The 20,952-nt window shown below is 38.1% G+C and overlaps 2 protein-coding genes across 3 annotated transcripts; one reads left to right on the plus strand and one right to left on the minus strand.

The window, feature by feature from the left end:
• Positions 1 to 2,189: 2,189 nt before the first annotated feature.
• Positions 2,190 to 5,706, plus strand: LOC125469966 (pentatricopeptide repeat-containing protein At5g39710-like). 2 transcript variants are annotated; one of them, XM_048568265.1, is made up of 2 exons: positions 2,190 to 4,797; positions 5,345 to 5,706. In XM_048568265.1, the coding sequence occupies exon 1, from the start codon at positions 2,258 to 2,260 to the stop codon at positions 4,511 to 4,513; it is 2,256 nt and encodes a 751-aa protein (XP_048424222.1). In that variant the 5' UTR covers positions 2,190 to 2,257; the 3' UTR covers positions 4,514 to 4,797; positions 5,345 to 5,706. The 2 variants fall into 2 exon arrangements, with proteins under 2 accessions (XP_048424222.1, XP_048424227.1); XM_048568270.1 differs by having other exon boundaries at positions 5,349 to 5,706.
• A 135-nt stretch (positions 5,707 to 5,841) lies between these two features.
• LOC125469973 (protein ALP1-like) lies at positions 5,842 to 7,747 on the minus strand. The gene has a single exon (XM_048568277.1). It carries the CDS (start codon positions 7,691 to 7,693, stop codon positions 6,341 to 6,343), a length of 1,353 nt encoding a protein of 450 aa, XP_048424234.1. The 5' UTR covers positions 7,694 to 7,747; the 3' UTR covers positions 5,842 to 6,340.
• Positions 7,748 to 20,952: the final 13,205 nt, after the last annotated feature.

The following is a 20,952-nucleotide window of genomic DNA, read 5'->3' on the forward strand; positions in this document are numbered from 1 at the left end:
TGGTGATGGAAGGTTAAAGAAGGCCGAAAAATTAGACGGAAAACCGTGGGAAAACTCCAAGGAAATGGGTCATCACGCGGGTCAAAGGAAACCCGATTGATTCCCTCCATCTCCTTTTCCCTCCTTTCCCTTCTTGGTCTCTCTTCCCATTGGTCACTCACTTCTCTCTCTTCTCCCGATTGGGCAGTGCCCATCCTCCTTCCTCTCCTTTATCTTTTATCTCCACAACCCAACTTTTCTTCCCTTTAATCTGGGCCACACATGTGGCTTTCCAAATTTTGCTCCAAAAATCTGGAGCATTCCAGAAAATAATAAATTTACAATTTTGCTCTCAACTTCATTTGTTAACAACTCATTCTCATAACTCCAAATTACGTTCCATTTGCGTCCATGCGTTCGTAGCGACGAGTACTACGAGGATACACCAAGAAAATGAACCTTACGTAACATGACAAGACGGTCAACAAAAGTCAATGTCTTTGCCTTAAAGGGCATTTCCGTAAATTCACATTTAAAATTTATAAAGACTAAAATTTTTGGGGACGGGTCGTTACATAAATTATATAATTGAAGAGATAAGCTATACAATACGAATTTAGTTTTGTTTTTTTTTTTTCTATTGAAATAGCAGTTTTAGTGTAGCAAAGCTACCTTGGGCAGTAAGCAACTCAATTCCCTTAGTGAACAACTAATTGCCAATAGTAAACAATAATTGTCCAAATGCATCTCCACATCTCCACCCCTAAATTGAATAGCCCAGAAAATTTGTATTAAAATATTATGTTTTATAAAAGATTAAAAATAATTTTATTTTTAATTTCGGATGATAAAAAAATATTAGTTGAAAGTATTTGAAAATTTTGAAATGTGGTGTAAGGTGGAAGAACATGGTTAGGTATTTACAGAAAAAATTATAATTTTTTTATATTTTTATTGTATTTTTAATTATTTTTTATATCTCTTTATAAAAAAAAAAAATTTATTTGATTACTTTTTTATAAATTTTTATAATTTTTTGTAATTTTTTAATTTTTTTTTACGTGACTTGAGCATTGCTTCATATAATCCAAGCGCTGGGCCTGTCGATTTCTGCCTAGGGGAGAAACTAGGCTCCCCTGGAGTCCAGTGGAGTTGGATATCGTGGAGCCCTTTTTGTTGGGGGGAGGGATTGGATCACGGTGGAAGTGCTCTAAGGGGAATGGGTGTGCAGAGCCTTACAATGGGTTAACAATAATATGGTTCAAATTCGCTTTGGCAAAAATCAAACCTAGGACTTCTCACTTACAAGTGAAGAAGAATACCACTAAACCGTATTGCTAGGTGGCCACTACGAAATTAGTTGAATTTATACACAAGCATATGTAACCAAATATTAAGAAAGAATAATAAATTGCATATGGGAAAAAGTTAGAAAATATAAAAAAACTTATAAGATATATGAATATCTTAATTATGTTTAGAAATTTTGAAGATTACTCTGATTCCGAAATTTTAGAACAAAAATTGGAAACATTGATTATGATCCAATCCTTCCGAAAAACGTCTCTACTCCTAACAACTAACTATTTGATCTACTAACTAGTTTCTCGCTTTGTCAGCGAGAACGGCTTGGAAGGATACCATTACCAGTGAAGTGAAAGAAGATTGCAAACTTGAGATTTTAGAAGGGGCATTTCAAGAATTGAACAAGGTGAGGTTATCAAATTTAAACTAAAACTCAAAATTGAAGGTTAATTTTTGAAAACTCAAGAAATCAGTTTTATAGTTTTTAGTACTATGGTGGTGTTTCTTTTCACTTATAAGTGAAAGTTTTTAGGTTCGATTCTTACCAAAGACGAATTTGAACCACATTATTACTAGCTCATTGTGAAGCTAAATCCACCACATTCCCCTTAGTGTATATAATATCGTTTGTTTAAAAAATAAAAAATAAAAAAAACCGACCACTTAGTACTACAATTTAGTGGTATTTTTATTCACTTATAAGTGAGAGGTCTTAGATTCGATTCTCGCCGAAGACGGGTTTGAACCACGTTATTGCTAGCCCATTGTAAGGCTAAGCCTACCCTTTCCGTTTTAGTGTAAATAATATCGTTTGTTCCAAAAAAAATAAAAATTTACCAAGAACGTTGTCGTTCTCTTTAAACGTCTAAACTTTTCCCCTGTTTCTTCCTCGCGAGGCCGCCAGAACCAACTCTGCAACTGTACACTTTTGTTCTGAACTTTCTGATAGACCCCAACTTCTTCAATTGCCGAAATGCCCCTCCCGAAACATCATATTTACAAGCTACCTTCACTTCACCGGTCCCCCTCCGACGCCGCCCTCGCCGACAAGGCAATCACCTACCTCAAACGCCACCCTCAACACCTCACTTCTCTATCTTCCCATTTTACCCCAGAGGCAGCCTCCTGCGTCCTCCTCAAGTCCCAATTCGACCAAACCCTAACCCTAAATTTCCTCAACTGGGCTCGAAACCGCCAATTCCTGACCTTCCCATGCAAGTGCCTGGCGCTCCACATCCTCACCCGCTTCAAGCTCTACAAGTCCGCTCAATCCCTCGCGGAGGACGTTGCCCTCAACACCGTCGACGATGGGGGCAGTTTGGTCTTTCAGTGCCTCGCTGACTCCTTTCATAGCTGCAATTCGAGCTCGGCGGTCTTTGACTTGGTGGTGAAGTCTTACTCTCACTTGAATTTCATTGATAAAGCAATGAACATTGTTAGTTTAGCTAAAGTTCATGGATTTATGCCTGGTGTGCTGTCGTATAATGCGATTTTAGATGCAATTATTAGGTCGAAAGGGTCGGTTAAATTTGCAGAAGAGGTGTGGAGTGAGATGATTAGGAATGGGGTCTCTCCGAATGTGTATACTTACAATATTTTGATTAGGGGTTGTAGCGGGGCGGGGAATTTGGAAATGGGGTTGTATTTTTTAGGTGAAATGGAAAGAAATGGCTGTTTGCCGAATGTGGTTACTTATAATACATTGATTGATGCCTATTGCAAGTTGAAGAGGATTGATGAGGCGTTTGAACTGTTCAGATCGATGGCGTTCAAGGGTTTGGAGCCGAATTTGATTTCTTATAATGTGGTAATCAATGGCTTGTGTCGAGAAGGCAGGATGAATGAGACAATTCAGGTCCTTGATGAGATGAAAAGAAAAGGTTTTGTTCCTGATGAGGTGACTGGTAATACACTCATTAGTGGATATTGTAAGGCAGGCAATTTTCATCAAGCACTTGTTTTGCAAGAGGATATGCAGAGGAATGGCTTGTCTCCAAATGTCGTCACATATACAGCATTGATTAACGCCATGTGTAAGGCTAAGAATTTGAAACGAGCAATGGAGTTTTTTGATCAGATGCGTATTAGAGGACTTCGTCCAAATGAGAGGACATATACTACATTGATTGATGGCTTCTCTCAACAGGGGTTCTTAAATGAAGCTTACGGTGTTCTGAATGAAATGATTGGGAGTGGATTTTCACCTTCGATTGTGACTTGCAATGCCCTTATCAATGGATACTGCTTATTAGGGAGGATGGAGGAGGCCATTGGAGTTATACAAGACATGATAGGTAAAGGTTTGTTCCCTGATGTAGTAAGTTATAGTACTATTATAACTGGGTATTGTCGGCATAAGGAATTGGAGAGCGCATTTCGAATGAAGCAGGAGATGGTGGAGAAGGGTGTATCACCTGATGCAGTTACCTATTCATCACTCATTCAAGGTGTCTGTCAGCAAAGAAGACTAGTTGAAGCTTGTGATCTGTTCCAAGAAATGTTAAGCATGGGTATGCGTCCTGATGAATTTACGTACACAACCTTGATCAATGCTTACTGTGTGGAAGGGGACTTAATCAAGGCTCTAGAGTTGAATAATGAAATGATACGAAAAGGTTTCTTACCTGATGTTGTTACATACAGTGTGCTTATTAACGGACTTAACAAACAAGCTCGGACAAGGGAAGCAAAGAGGCTTCTGCTCGAGTTGTTTTACGAGGAGTCTGTTCCCGATGATGTCACATATAATACACTAATAGAGAACTGCACTAATAGTGAATTTAAGAGCGTGGTGGCCCTTGTAAAGGGATTCTGTATGAAGGGTTTGATGAAAGAAGCAGACCAAGTTTTTGAGACGATGATTAAGAGGAAATACAAGCCTAATGAGGCAGTTTATGATGTTATTATACATGGTCATTGTAGGGGTGGAAGTGTTCAGAAGGCATATAATCTATACAAGGAGATGTTGCATTTCGGTTTCATTCCTCATACTGTGACTGTTATTGCGTTGATTAAAGAACTTTTCACCGAGGGAATGAACAAGGAATTGAATCAAGTCATAGGGAACATGCTTAGGAGCTCTCAGGTTAGTGACGCTGAGCTTGCAAAACTACTCGTTGAAGTCAACCATAAAGAAGGAAATATGGATGCGGTATTTAATGTGCTTAGCGAAATGGCCAAGGATGGCCTCCTTCCAAATAGTGGAGTAGCAGCCTGTGCAGGGGGGTAAATAATGGCAAACATTCTCTTACTGAAAAGAACAAAAATGATGGCAAGCATTCAAGCTGATTGCGATCTTTTTGACTGACCAAGTGAATGAGGAAGGTGCATACTGAAGTGAACCTTTGAGCTTATATATTGGTCAGTGATTGAGAACGGAATTGAATTCTATCACCTTTATTAGAGTATTGTCGGACACAACATTAAGGGAACCAGTGGTGGCTTCTGCCAGCGAGGCCTAGTCACCCAGGCCTTCAGCCACCTTTTTACGAAGATTCTTCAGTTATGCTCAATGTAAGTAACATTTGTGACATTTATTCACAGAGGCCTAATCACTACACTTTCCTTCTTTTCAGAGTTATGCTCAATGTAAGTAACATTTGTGACACACAGTATTGATTTATGTGTAGTTTGCATTTGGTTTCGAATGCTGTTTGTGGTGGACAGCATATTCGAACAGAAGTTTTGAAGCTTTCTGGAAATGCCATTTTGTTTTTACTCTGTACTTTTCTAATCTGTACTCATGGATCAATTATGGGAGGCTCTCACTAGATCCTCTCACAACGTCTGGTAGCGGTTTCTTCTTGGTTAGGTATCCATGTCTGTCTTTCACTCAATGCATTCTGTAATGTGTGCTTGTGTTCAGCTGCAAGTGCACGCAGAGACTATATAACCAAAGAATCTACCACGCATGGTGTTGTTCTTGGTCAATTTATGACATTGTCAGCTTTCTTCCTCGTATTTACGTGCACTCACGATTTATTTTAGAACTTTACGGTCTCAGTTAACAGAGTTTCAGCGGTTAGCATCAATTTCTTACTACTGAATCTTTCTGTTGTAGGTAGACTCAATTTCATACAAAAGCACAAGCAAACAAGAAAGTAGTAAGTTTTCTCTTCGCTTGAAAGAAACTGAGCATTATGTTTCGCTGCTTGAGAGGCAAAGGATGTGGATTTCAAGCTGCATTTGATTGATTTGATGGATGCTATTCTCTTCTCGATGCGCCAAGGCTTAAAACTTCATGTATTCATGGCAAAATTGCTCGTGCAACTATTTTGTTTGTTTGATGAAAGGAAATTGAAAGACGCATCAATTTTGTGATGAATTATGAGCTAATGTTGATTATCTTAAGTTGACCCTGCTTGTGTTCTTCTCTTGACATTTTGTCTTGGCAATGGCAGCTTTTGAATTTATGATAATGGAAACACAACAACTTCCTTAAGATAAGGCGGAACATCAGGTATCGGGTGGAATCCGCCGTCAACTAGTAAATTGGTCTTTGCTACTTGTGACCTTCAACTTTCAAGGTTAACTACGATTCAACGCATATCAGTTCAATTGTACGCAAATTAGTCTACTTCTTGCTTCAATATAAGCGAATCTTCCGACGAGCGTACAGACCCCAAGAACAGAAACAAGAACATCAGGCCTCTTAGCCCTTACTGTGGATCAAATGCACCAAAGAATTACTCTCATCAATATGATAATTTCGACATAAACATTGCAAGGTTACGATGCACAAGATTCTTCCTAAAGACTAGCTACAAGGACATATTACTCTGATCCCCTTCATCTTCAACGACTAGTGCTAAACACATAAAATGCAGTAGACCTGATGAACCACTAGTGGATTTCCACTCCTTCCGCCAATCCTGTAACTTCACTACCAAGTCAGTCGGCCCCAACAACTATCTCAGTCATCACATATTTAGCTTAATTCAAGTACTCCAGCCTAAAACCTAAAACGAACAACCAAGATAACATTCAAATGAACATCCTTACATAGAAAAATAAAAGGTTTGAGAAGCCACCCCTTTACCCTGAAAGGATGCGTGTCTTATCTCGACGAAAGCCTCTGATGCAAATCATCTGCCAATGCTTGCCTCAAGCTTTCCCCATAGTAGTAAGAATCCTTCTCGCTTTCAAGCACCCTGGGCGGCGGCCCACTCTCATCCGGGTCCTTCCAGAGCTCCGGTTCAGGCTCCCTCGCAATTTGGCACAAGTTATGCAACACGCAACAAGCAACAATGGTCTGAGGCACATGATTAATACCCACATTGAGGTCCTGCAGAATCTTCCACCTCCCTTTAAGCAGCCCAATTGCCTCAACCACAGCAGACCTCCCCTTCATAAGCATTCCGTCGAACAGGTTCTGGGCAGGAGTCCCCATCCCATTCCGCGAAAAAGGTGTCAGCATAAAGGACATCAAGGGGTAGCACCAGTCCCCAACAATGTAAGGCCTCACATGATGACCCCTCACATTGATTATCTTCTCCCAAACATCGCCGGAAGTCAGCTTATTGTACAAAAGACTATCTCTGAAATGGGTGGCGTCGTCTGTGCCGCCAGGGGCTTTCACACACACATCCCAGAAGATTTTCTTGTGATCCGCCACGACCTCGAGCAAAACCGAAGGGTACCCATATCGGCATTTGTAGTTTCCGGGCAAATTGTGCTTATGGAGCTTGATTGGGCTGCCGTCAATGGCGCCACACATGTTGGGGAGCGACGTAAGCTCCTCGAAAGCCTGGGTGGTTTCAATTAGCCTGCGGCGGGAGATGGGAATCTTGATAAACTCAGGGTACAGCTTGGTGGCGAGGAGGCGGGTGACCATGTTGGTAATCTTGGAGACGAGGTATGGATCGAGGGAGTAGCGGGAGGCAAGGGTTTGGGCGGAGAAGCCGTGGGAGAGGCGGGAAAGGACCATGGCGACAGCGTAGTCAGAGGGGAGGGAGAGATTGGAGAGGGCGATGTGGGGTTTGAGCTTCTCGACGACGGTAGTGAAGACAGGGTAGGAGAGGCCGTAGAGGGACCGCCATTGGGCATCGCGGAGAGGGGCTTCTAGGGACCAGATGTGTTCGGTGGAGAGGGCTCGGAAGGCGGAGACGGAAAAGGCGGATGCGGCGGCGGTGTCGGTGGAGGCGGGGGGTGGGTTTTGGGATGAGGAGGAGGAGGGTTTGGTGCGGGAGGTGGCGATGAAGGAGAGGACGGAGGCGATGGTGAAGAAGAGGAGAGGGGCGGCGGAGGAGGAGGCGAGGAGGGAGGTTGGGGTGGGGGAGGAGGAGGTGGTGGGGGAGGAAGATGCGGCGGCGGCGGTTGTGGGGGTGGTGGAGAGGAGGGAGGTTGTTGGGTCGATTGAGTTGTGGAGATGGAGGAGGTTTGACAGCATCAAGAGAAACGTTTCATCCATTTTTTTTCGATTGAAGTGTTTTCTTTTCCAGTTACAGTTTATCACAACCCTCTGAACTGAAAGAAATATCTGCACAAGTTCCTCGAGTTTGGAGTTGGAAGCGAAATTAAAACATTTCTTTTTTTTTTTCTTTTTTTTTTTTTTTTTTTTTTTTTTTTTTTTTGTGGTGAACAACATTTTAATTTTGTTACCCAAAAAAACATTTCAATTAAAACTTTTTTACAAACGAAACCATAACGTTGATGAGTTAAATTCAACTTAATTTGCCATTTTAATTTCTAACTTGAGTTAAAAAAATATGCATGAATTGGGCTAAAAGGTTATAGGCAGAGGTTAGAAGGCCGGCTTCAATAGATTAGAACAATATTTGGCTCCCTATGTATATGAAGCTAATTTATTTTTTATCATCATTGAAAGATCAGAAATTCATTCAATTTTGTGACTATGTTATAAACTAAACTTTATAAAACGTAAGAGGGAAAAGGTGTAAATGCACGTGTGAATAAGACGCTAGAATTTTATTTATATATATGCAGTGACGGATCTAGAATTTTAAACTCGGAGGGTCCCAATAATAAAGGTCAAAAAATTTATAAACAAAAATAACGTCGAAAAGTTAAATATAATACATTTCATTCAAAAATCATGTGCAAAACAACATTATAAGCTATAAAATCCTAATTAAAGCGTCCACGACGAGATTTCATAGTCTGAAAATGTTCCATGATAGCTTCATTACCAATATATGAAAAAACATCTTTCTCAATGTAAACAACTAAGCTGTCATTTAACCATTGATCTCCTATTTTGTTGCGAAGTGGACTCTTAATGATATTCATAACGGACAATGTCATCTCCACTGAAGCAGTTGCAACTGGTAAAACCAAAGTCAACTGAACAACCAAATATACATATGCAAATGTTTGATGCAACCCTTTCTCCACCATTTTCTTAGCAAGCTCATTAATCCCCCGCAATTGAGAAAAATCATTATCAAAACGCACAAAATGGGAACTCATACTTTGTAGGCCTACAAGGTCCCATTTGCAAATATGCTCTTCGGACCTCATCTTGAATATTAGAAGGATAGTCTTTCATTCGAATTATTTTTCCCGGGTCTCTCTCAAGATTATTAAAATCAATGTCACACTCATTTTGTCTTGAGCTTGAACTATCCGAACAAGTAGATGGTGCTATTGGCTTTGGCTTGAAAAATCTTTCCATATTTCTTATTTCTAAACTACACATTTAACCAAAAACACAAAACATATACCAATCAACCAATAAACAAAAATTCCATCTAAATTTCAATGATAAAATGAGTATACAAACATAAAACATATCAACAATCATATCAATAATAGACTAAAAATCTCCACCAATATCTAATATAATTTAATTGAGATTAGATTAGAATACCAAAAAGTTTACTTGAATTTTGAACCAAATAGTGGTGGCTTGGAGAATTGAAACAAGTGGAGGTATGATATTAGAGTAATGCAATTATAATATGGGATTGGGTGGGATTAGAAATTTAGGGTTTTGGAATTGGGTGAATATAAGAAAGATGGGGGGATTAGGGGGGGCAAAACAGAGGAATAGGGAAAGGACTCTTGGGAAAGATGACCCGTGTGGGGCTAGGCCTTAAAAAAGAGAGTATGGAATCATGGACAAACGGCACCATTTATCTCAGGCTTAAAAAAATATAAAATATAAAAAATAAACAAATTAAACAAATTGACCAAAACACTGCATTTTGGACCAATTTTTCAAAAGGCCTGTTTGTTTTCTTTCTTCTCCCCCGCCGCTGTCTTCGTCTTCGTTGCAAGCTGCAACCTTCAAGCTGCAGCCTGCAGTACAGACCTCGTGTTCAAGTACGAGGGGTCCTCCGGAAAATTTCTAGCAGCATTTTAGAATCGCCGAGGGGTCCTGGCACCTCCCAGGTCCCTCTGTAGATCCGTCTCTGTATATATGAATGTCTTTAACTGCTTAAGTTATAAGTTCTTTAAGGGAAAGTAGGACTATTTGCTTACTTTTTTGTTGTTGTTAAGATTAGGGGTGGACATAAAAACCGTAAAACAACGAAACCGAATCAAACCGCATCAAAATAAATTGTAAAAAGCTGTGTTGACCGAAAAAGGAAAAGTAAACTTAGGTTCAAGAACTGGACCGAACTGTTCATACCGGTTTCAGTTCTTATCTTGGCAGAATCGTAAGATCCAGACCGAACTGTTTATTTACTTTTTAAATATCTAATTCACTTGGCCCATTTCATATATAAACCCAAATGAAATTTAATTAATCCAAGCCTAAAAGTCATAACCAAACCCTAATGTTTAAAGAAGAATTACACATAGAGTATACTTTTAATACCTAATTATATATTGAGACAACATTTTTTAAACATGTTGAAGAGAGACAAAAATTAATACATATGTAAAATGACATCATCAGTGTATTTTTTTTTTTTTTTGGAGTGTAAGTTACAAAAATACCTTTATATTTGAAAAAGGTGGAGGCGCATAAACCCTAGCTAGGTGAGTGAGTGGAGGAGGTGCATAATCAGAGAAGAGAGAGAGAAAAGATGATCCAATTCGAGAAGAACCACAAGAAGAGAGGCGTGGCGCCAGTCACAGTATAGGCAAGCATCGCACACATTATGGCGGTCACGAACGCCGGAGGCATGCACCACCACCGGATCTGGGGTATTTCAATAAGGTCGGTATGACATACTTTCACAAGCTCCGCAACAAGTTTTATTGCCCCATCATCAGCGTCAACAAACTCTGGTCGCTCCTCCCCCAAGAGGCTAAGGACAATACACTGCTCATCGATGAGACTCAGTACGACTTCTTCAAGGTCATGGGCAAGGGGCCAAGATTGTATGCCCTCTCATTTTCATTCCCTTCTATGCCCTCCTATTTTTCTAGCCATTTATTTCATGTTGAGTTAATTTAATGCTCTAGATTTTGCCACTGCCATTGATTTCATGTTGAGTTAATTTAATGCTCCAGATTTTGCCACCTCACACATTTTCACTCTCATTTCTTCCTCTTTGCTTCTGCTGCTGCATTCACAGACTGAAACATTTTTACTCTCAGCCCACAGTTTTCATTTTGTTTTGGTTTGATTTGTTCTCTCTCTCTCTCTCTTCCCCTTCTCCCTTTTCGCCTTCCCATTATGGATCTCCTTGGCTCTCTCACCACCCATTATCCTCTCATCTCCTTCTGTCTCATGGATTTCTTCTTCTCAGTCTCCTATTGATTTCTTCACCGCCTATGCCTCTCGATTCACAATCGCCACAGTTCCCGAGTGTTTATTTCAAAATTTTTTAGTTCTCTCTAATTTGTTCATCCCCAAATCATGACTTTCAGATGATTAAATTCATAAATTCTTATTTTTTTTTTCCAACACTCCACCATCCGCAGCCGCTGCTTCATCAAAGCCCATCTCCAACGTTTTGCCACAACCAACTTTGATCGTGCCCTTTTAGTTGGGTCGTATCTTTCTGATTTCTTTTTAGTGTCTTTTGATGACTCAGATGTGTTCGGGGAATGTGTTGAGACTGCGCCACCATTGAAATGCCCTGAACCGTCAATTGAAGTTGACCCTTTTCTATCTGCGGTTGCCAGATTTCATGTCTGTGAGGTGGTTAAAAGGCCCTGCTGTGTACACCGAGATTGTGGGCCGCTCTGTTCACGGCCTGGTTTGCATTCGCAAAAGAGGCGAAGGGGAGGACGGGGATATTGCTTTCTTGGTATGTGAATGCAGAAGCGAAGAGGAATAAATGAGAGTGAAAATGTGTGAAGTGGCAAAATCTGGAGCATTAAATTAACTCAAAATGAAACCAATGGCTAGAAAAATAGAAGGGCATAGAAGGGGATGAAAAATGGGAGGGCAGACAATCTTGGTCCATGGGCAAGGACATGTTGCCGCAACACCAACCCGTTGCTAAGATCGCCATCATCCTCTGCTACTTCCAGGGAGATAGAGTTAGAGATTGAACGGACCAAGGAGGGGCAGGATGTGCCAGAATCGGTTCCGAATGGAGCGATGCAGGTTGGAAAGAAAGTAGCAATCTCCCAGGACTCATACATTTTCTTTGAATTTTCAGTTGGGATGGCTTTTCACCTCGAAAAGTGTGGCTTTATATATGAGGTAAAAATTCATCTGAGTTTTGTGTTTTTTTTTTTTTTCCATATTTTATGACTTTGTTAAATTTTGATGATTTTTTGAGATGGGTTTCTAATTGGTGGTGTAGGCAGTGTTCGAGCTGATAAAGACTGCAGCGGAGCCAATTTTGGAGCAGTACATAATTGAAAGAAATTCATGAGAAGAATGATATGTGCACATCGCACCGTACACTCACTTTGGATCCATTGTTGGTGCCAATCCTGTCCTAGATTGCTTTCGGTAATTAGGACTAGTATGTGTTGCGTATAGCGCCAGTTTTCATGTGATTGTAGTACTAGAGTGTATATCATTGTTACACCCAATCTTGTTCATGTCAGAATATCTCTACATGAACTCGTGTGTCAGCACGTGTCGATGAGCACTCGATATTATATGTTTACTTACGTCACGCACTTATTTATGAGATATTGTGCCTTAATGAATTCCTGAGATATTGCAGGCTACGGTAAGTATTTTCTTACTGTACGTAGTATGTATATTCTGAAAACTATACTTATTTTACAGTGAGGGGTTATTTTGTTTTCGAAAAGGTTTTTACAAAGTTTTATTTTTAGGCCCACTCACCCTTGTGTTTTGCCCCTCCAGGTTTTAGTAGCTGAGCTTTCGTATTGACGCGGATTTGTGGCAAATCTTGGTATTGGAGATTACCTTAATTCTCAATCCACTCTATTATACTTCACTTATGCTCTAACATCACGTGTGAAGTGGGTTCATTCCCGCTCACAAGCGCACTCTTATACTTAGGAACTTTTAGGTTTAAATTTACTTACATTTTCCACATCACTACACTTTATGGCTTCGTCACCCACCTGATGTCAGCCAGCACAACTCGATCCAAAGTCCAGATGGACATTCCGGGTTAAGGTGTGTCAGTTTGGTATCAAAGCATAAGTTTGGGCAGTATTGCGTTCATCACACGCGTGATGTAAGCATTCTTGGTTCTTGAACCTAAACGTCGAATCTTGCCACCTCGTCGAATATGAAAAATGTATTGGTTTTTTCTAAGTTTTGGGCATCTTAGACGACTTATTGATCTTCTAGAAGAACATTTTGGCGACCACCTCTAGACTTTAAACAAAGAACCTTCTTGCCAAGGAAAATCTCAATTCGGAGACGAGTTTGTGACCTTGAAGCAGGGCTATTGTATCAGTAATTGTGTACCATCAAAGACTTTACCAATCAATCCCATCATTATTCTCCAGTCATCATTACCAAACCTTTAGAGATAGGAAACCAAGAATAGTTTTGATTCCTTGGAAGTACTCGTTAGTATACCACCTATTAAAATTCCTACGAAGTTTTAGTTTTCGTCAAAATTTCCAGAAATGTCCCGAATGACAATGTGATGCTAAAGGGATAACATTTGACGGAAAAACATCTAGGGAACAGTCACTTTGGGTCCCTAATAGCACTAATCTTTTTAAACACACAAGTGATCGTTACAGATCTTTAAGAGGAAGATCGACTTCTGTTTAAGTCCGTTCTAAAGTAGATTATTAGAAAATTCCTTTTTCAAACCTCAAAAAATTCCAACCAATACTAGTTTCCACAATTTCTTTCAATGTTATACTCGTCATTTCAATGAGTATAGGCATAACAGTATGAGTTGTTTACCTTCGAGTAGCCAAAATCACAAAAGCAGTAATCAATTTTCCCTAGAATCAACAAAATCAACTCATATAACTAAATCATTACCAATCATCCAAAACCATCCACCCGAGCGGGCTCTAACCTGTAATCAGCCTACAGTGACGCTACTAATTAACGAAACTGTCCGATATCCAGAAGTTGTCAACCAGTATTCAGGTGGTATGATTTTTGATACCAGACACATGTACTAGTATTTGGGAGTGATACCTTTATGCCAGAATGCCGGTTCATAGTTTCAGGGTAACGAACAATATCAAAATATTAAAAGTATCATAAATCCGTTAATTAGCGATGCGACTGATAGACTGATTAACAGCGACTACCTGAGCCGAAGAAATTTAAATCGTGGAAACTTAGGAGCAAGCATTTTAGGAGGATAGTAAACTCGCAGTTGTATTAATTATTTTAACCATCTAGGTAACCAGAACATTCTTGACCGTTCATCCTTGTGGTCACTTCCACCGACAAACATTATAATAGAAGCACAAGTTAATTTTCCGTTGTAAGAGCAATTTGATTATCGAGAAAGCCATGAAGACCTATTAGTGTGTGTCATAGAGAAAGGAAGTAGCATTGTACGTTCCAATGATGTATACCTTTGGCGTCAATTCACAATTTTCACTTGGGATATCACCAAAAGGTAAAGTGAAGTACACTATCGATCCATTTTCTCGTGCAACAGCAATTTTCTTGTGCCTTTTTGAACAACTCCTACATCATTGAAAGAACTTAGTTACAAAAGCATACCGATTAGGAATTTATTCAACCAAACACCTTATCTAGGGAACCTCGAACCTATTCGTGAAGGCGAAAGATCGAACCTTATGATCGTACCTAGATTTTAGCAACCCAATTGGTGACAATTAAAACCGTTAATACCCATACTTCGAATTGATGGTCTACCCAACCAACTTTTGGAACTCGAGTTTCTTCTGTAGCGAATTCGTAGTGGTCTTATTCACGACTTTCTCATCTACCTTGGCAATGAGACTAAATTCTCTAAACACCAATAGTCAGCTTATACCAAATTCTTCAAATGTTAAACTTGTTTAAAGCGGATACATTTCTTGGGAGACGTGCTCTCAGTGGACGATATTATTTTCTTTTTACCAAAAAGATTGTAGCAGAATAAAGTTGAAATTTGCACAAAGTGTCGTGAAATTCACGAAATCTTTGGTCTTGTCGATTTTATCGACAATTTGTTAGCGATTTTTCCACTATAATGTTTTTCCTCACCTATCGACTGAGGAAAGTTAGTTTAGTTTGGGATGTTGGATATGAATAAAGTTCTAACAACTGAAGTGTTGTCTCACTCGAGCATTATCCTTATACCTTCTGATGACATCAATAATTTTGAACTCTACAGTGATGTTCACTGAATGTTTCGGCTATGTGCCGATGTAGCGTGATGTGTATCGCTTATGTGAACCGTATGAAATGAACCATCTTACTCATGACCTGGAATTAACAATTACCTTCTTTACTTGAAATTCGGCTGACATTTCTCTATAGAGAAACGTGTCCAAAAATCTTCACCAACCTTAGCTTTCTCAATACATCTTCATTTGAAATAAGCCGAATTTCTATCAACGACGATGGAAGAACCAGATTAACCTCTATGCTTGCATTATCGTGTATTACCTCGGTTATGCAAACGTAATTACTATTACAGTAGTAAAAGACATATCTACCCTTGAACATCTTTAGCTTGTCCTATCTCATTCTTGTTGGGATTCACGAGTATCGATTTGGCGTTACTTACAAATGATTAAGAATCATTCGAGTGGTTATAATCACTTCCTGTATCTGAATGGAGTTGGGAAATAACACCATAAGCTCCCAGTACGAGGTATCTTGTATATTATGATGATTATAGTTTGACCCTCAAATTCTTGAGTGTTCTAGCCTTATCGACATAGTTTTTCGCTTAATCCGAGAGAAATTCATTATGAAGATGCTTGCTAAGGCTTTGTGAACTACATTGTTTGGGTACTTGGTGTGCATGTCACTACTGTATCTCTTTGTGATGTGCATTTCACTTTCAAGTCTTGGGAAGTCTTTTTTTTTTTTTTTTTTTTTTTTTTTTTTTTTTTTTTTTTTTTTTTTTTTTTTTTTTTTTTTTTTTTTTTTAAGGCCATGTGTACTAAGTCTATGTTTAGTACCACATTTTCACCCTCAGACTAACGCCCAATCGAAGCGAATTATCTAGACCTTGGTGGACATGTTGCGTTTATTCGTTCTACAGTTTTAGTATGATTATGATCAACACCTATCTCTGTTAGAGTTGCGTGTAACCACGGTTACAATTTTCAATTTTGGTTATGGCACTATTTGAGACGTTATATGAAGATTTCATGCATATCACATGACTGACTGAGGATTATTACGAACAGGTATTTGAATAATCGAGATTACAATTTAGGAAATTGTGTGCTATTTGCGTTGTCTCCCAAGAGGGTACTACATGAGCGCGGTCAAGACACTAATCAGACGATTTATATGTATGTCCCAATGAGGGGCAAGATGGTAATTTTGCGTCCTCGAGAATTTTTTGCTTGCTTATCGAGACAACAATGTGTTGTTGGTATTACGGGCTACAGACTGTAATATCGATAACTTATTCGTTGGATTCGTTAAGCAAGTGGACAAGTAGGTCCGTTACGATATTATTTTTATTTATTTATTTATTTATGGTTTGGGCTTAACCCAAAGATATTACACACGTATGTTCGGAGTGCGTGATGCAACGAGTATGTAGGTGAAAAATATTCTATGTTTAGTTTTAATTTCAGTATAATTATTTTAACTTTACGTTATTATATATACGTATTTTGACGGGATGTTATTATACATATATATAAATACTTTCGACCTTATGTTTTTATAAAAAGTATTATATTATAGTATTGTATTGAAGGAGAAGGAAAGTATGAGTTTGGAGGCATGAAAGAGGAATCATTGCAATCCGATCGCGACGGAATGACATTCTCTTTTACGATTTTACTAATTTTAAAATAGTGAATTGACGAAAATGCCGCTAAAGGCGAAGATGTCGACTTTTGTTGACCGGCGTCTTGTGAGATGTATGAAACATTCTTTTGGCATATCCTCGCAGTGCTCGTCACGACAAACATGTAAGTGTAAATGGAATCGAAATCAAAGCTACGGTTAAAATTTTACAGAAATACAAACGTAAAGGGCGTTTTAGTAATTTCATGTTTGCGGAAGATGTTTTTGTAATTTTCTATTGTTTGATCTTGTTTGGTGAGCCAGTGGGGCCCATACCCTACTCTCCTCCCTCACATTTCAAACCCTCTCTCTCTGCACTCTCTGTGCAACACAAAACAGCCGAGCCCCATCGCCATCTGCTATCTCCGGTGAGCCCCGGCTGAACCACTCACTAGTTACAAGCCTCACAACAAGCCATCAGTGACCTTGATGTTCCCTCTGCCTCTACAAATATTGGATGACCAGGAAGCCGAAACCACCATTATGACTACTTTAACTATCCACATCAACGGATTTCATCAACCTTCTAAACAAGGAACTAGGACTTCAAGCTGCGAACTCAAACCAGCCATGAAACCTGCATTGTATAGTGGCTATATCACTGTTTTTTCCCTTTCCCGACCATAGTAAGCCTCAAGACCCCTAAATCTTTCTTGTTTCTAAAATGGTGATTGGATGACGATGTAATGCAAGAAGCAACTTGGGAAAAAATTCCCAAATTTCTAGAAAATTAAGATCCGTGGCCATTTGGCCACTTTCAGACCATTTTCCCAGCCAACATCGGCCATGATTGGGCTTCCAATAGGTATCGTCTTGTTCCCTATGTTTCTAGCTTCACATTGGTTTTTGAATTATCGAATTTGGTTAAGAATTAAGCTCGATAGAAGCTTTAGAAGTCGGACCAAAAACCTGCAAAATGCAGGTGAAGAAGGCGAGTATCGTCGTACTCGTAGGTGCGTGGGTGCGCATGAGGGAGCCACTGTGAGTCGCGCATGCGACGGCTCATGAAGGAGCCCGAGGTCCCTCTTTAGGTTTCTTGACATGCAAGACCCAAATCCACCCTCCGTTTTCCAAAATTCGATTGTTTTAAAATAGTTTCTTTATTAGCCATACTAACATATTTACATAAATGGTTTCGTTTCTAGGCGAAACACATCGCAAGGACTCTCGATGCTACGAGATGGGTTCGACTCGACGACATGATCAGTGAGTGGGTCTTTTTTCTTATATATACATATAATTGTTTGGTTTCCATATATATATATATATATATATATATTTAATAATGAAGTTTCTATATTTAATAATGATTTGTGAGTGGGTCTTTATAAGAAATGACGTAGCGAAGATAATTAGAAAATCATTATAAATCTTACATGATGCCTTAATTTAGGTTTACGACTATGAATAATGTTATGTTGACTATAATTATTGAATCACTATGGCATGACTATATTTATGTTATATGTTCATCATTTGCTGAATTGGTGTTAGTACTCACCTGGGTCAGGGCCAGTCTTTCACGTGTATGTGCACATCGTACTGTACGCTCACTTTGGATCCATTGTAGCTAGTCCTGTCCTAGATTGCTATAGGCAATTAGGACTCGTATGTGCTGCGCATAGTGCTAGTCTTCACGTGATTGTAGTACTATAGTGTATATCATTATTACACCCTGTCTTGTTCATGTTAGAATATCTCTACATGAACTCATGTGTCAACACGTGTCGATGAGCACTCGATATGATATGTTTACTTATGTCATGCACTTATTTACGAGATATTGTGCCATAATGAATTCTTGAGATATTGCAGGCTACGGTAAGTATTTTCTTACTATACATAGTATGTATATTTTGGAAACTATACTTATTTTATGGCAAGGGGTTATTATGTTTTCAAAAAGGTTTTTACAAAGCTTTATTTTTAGGCCCACTCACCCTTATTTTTCGCCCCTCTAGGTTTTAGTAGCTAAGCTTTCGTATCAACGAGGATTTGTGGTAAATCTTGGTATTAGAGATTACCTTCGATGATACAATTCTCAATCCACTCTACTGTACTTTACTTATGCTCTGACATCATGTGTGAAATGGGTTCATTCTCGCTCACAAACACACTCTCATACTTAGGCACTTTTAGGTTTAAATTTACTTACATTTTCCACATCACTACACTTTATGGCTTCATTACCCTCCTGGTGTCAGCCAACACAGCTCGCTTCGGAGTCTAGGTGGACATTCTGGATCGGAGTGTGTCAAAACCTCTCATGCTTAAACCTGACATTATTGTTTTTTTTATTTCTTATCTCTTCCTCTCTCCTCTCTTCTTTTTTCGCACCACACCTCTTCCCATTTTCTTCAGTTCTTCTCTTCTTTATTTTTTTTTTTTCTTCAATTCTTCTCCTCATCCATTATCCCAACACGTAGCCTCCATCTAATAATACACGAAACATAAGTTTTCTTTCTTATAAGCTCTAGTTGATGTTTTCTAATGGTTTACCAATATCGGATTTTATTTTATTTAAGAATGTGCAGGAAGTAGCATTGTTAGTCATTAGTTGAATTTATATTTCTTGCTGGCACAAATATGTATGGCATGTTCTAGCTCGGTATTGGGGTGGAGTGGTGGGCATAATAACCGGGAAAGTAGAAGATTCAAAAAAAAAAATATATATATATATATAGGGATATGATAAAGGGACAAATATTTTGACAAATATTTTTACACTTTTTTAAAAACTTCAGATTACAAAACATCCAAAGGTTCATATTCATTCATTAAATGACATGGATGCTTAAGTGGATTTTAACTAATATTAAACATAAAAATATAATTCAAAAAGCATAAAATATGGAAGGTAATTAAAAATAAAATTAAAAAGGAAGAAATCCTAGTTTTAAGCGTGCAAACAAGAAAGGAGGTAGAACTCCATTGATTCGAAGTACTGTAACCTCCATCTCCCTCTTTGCCAATGAGGTCTGCAAATTTCATAGGATTGATATGAAATTTGATGCCTTCTACAATGAATCAAGTTATTAGTCTCTTGAATCTTTATTACGTAAGCAAAACGTACAAAACCCTAAATCGTATATTATTGTTCATATATGTAGGGTGATTAAATTAGGTTTTACAAAATCTTTTTAGTTTTGTCGATTTAGGTCATTGATGATTTTTCTACTTTGTTTAGCATTTCGAATCAAACAAACAACTTGATTTCATTCGTTTGCGCTTTCAATTTTTTTTTATTATAGCAATTCCATTTCCGCTGAGTATAAATCCAATCCCTGGTATCACCTCTTTTTTTTTTTTTTTTTTAAATCATTCCTTTTTTGTTATTTATTAGGGTTCAGTTTTTATAAAATGAAAGGGGAGATTTCATCCAAGGCATTGCAAGGAGGGAGATGGAGGTTACAATATTTTCATGTTTTTTTTTTCTTATTTTTTTTTTATTTTTTTACGCTAGGTTCAAAGTTTGATTATTGGTTTTTTCAATTTTATCCTATTAGATATTAATTTTTAATTTAGATTAGTATTTTCTTTATTAGTTATATTCCAAATCATCATCCAATTCATTTCATGTTTAAAAGTCTTCACATAACTCTTAATCAATACTGTTGGATGTTATAAGAAGAGTGTAAAAATGTTATTAGGTCTTATAATATCCAATGGTATTGATTAAGAGTTATGTGAAGACTTTTAAACTTTAAATGAATTGGATGATGATTTGGATTATAACTAATAAGGAAAACACTAATTTAATTTAAAAAATATATTTATACGATAAAAATAATAGATTTTTTTTAATTAAAAAAAAAAAAAAAACAGAACCCTAAAAATCCTTTAACCTCCATCTTCCTCTTTGTTTAGCGATGAGGCCTGCAACTCCATGCCTTGGTTGAAAGTCTTCTCCTTTTTTTTGTGTGAAAATGTAAACTCTTCTTGCCTTTTCAAACAATGAACCCTAGTGAACAATAAAACATGCTACTAAGCAAAGAGAGAGTTTTGCTTTAAGAAAAAAAAGTTAGGGTTTTATCTTGAGAAGATTTAAGCACTCTAAGTTTAGACGAACAACTCAATCACTTTGTCGCCTCCATAGCAAAACTCTAACAAACCCAAGATCCAAGAAAGAAGATTTTGAATTTAGGCTTCTTCTCTTCACGTTTCAGTTTCATATTTTTTCTGTATCAGATTTTAACTTTTTTTTTTTAAAAATAATAATAATAATTCAATTTTATTTTACCATTTTTTTTAATTTATATATTCCACATCATCATTCAATTCATTTAATGTTTAAAAGTCTCCACATAACTCTTAATCAACACCGTTCAATGTTATAAGATCCAAAGGTTACAATAGAGTATAAAAATCTTTATCAAAATCTTTGTCTCTTGAATCTTGATCCTATT

The sequence above is a fragment of a genome, unplaced genomic scaffold (genome assembly GCF_019419815.1).
Source record: "Pyrus x bretschneideri cultivar Hongxiangsu unplaced genomic scaffold, Pyrus_bretschneideri_v1 Contig10, whole genome shotgun sequence".
Lineage (NCBI taxonomy): Eukaryota > Viridiplantae > Streptophyta > Magnoliopsida > Rosales > Rosaceae > Pyrus > Pyrus x bretschneideri.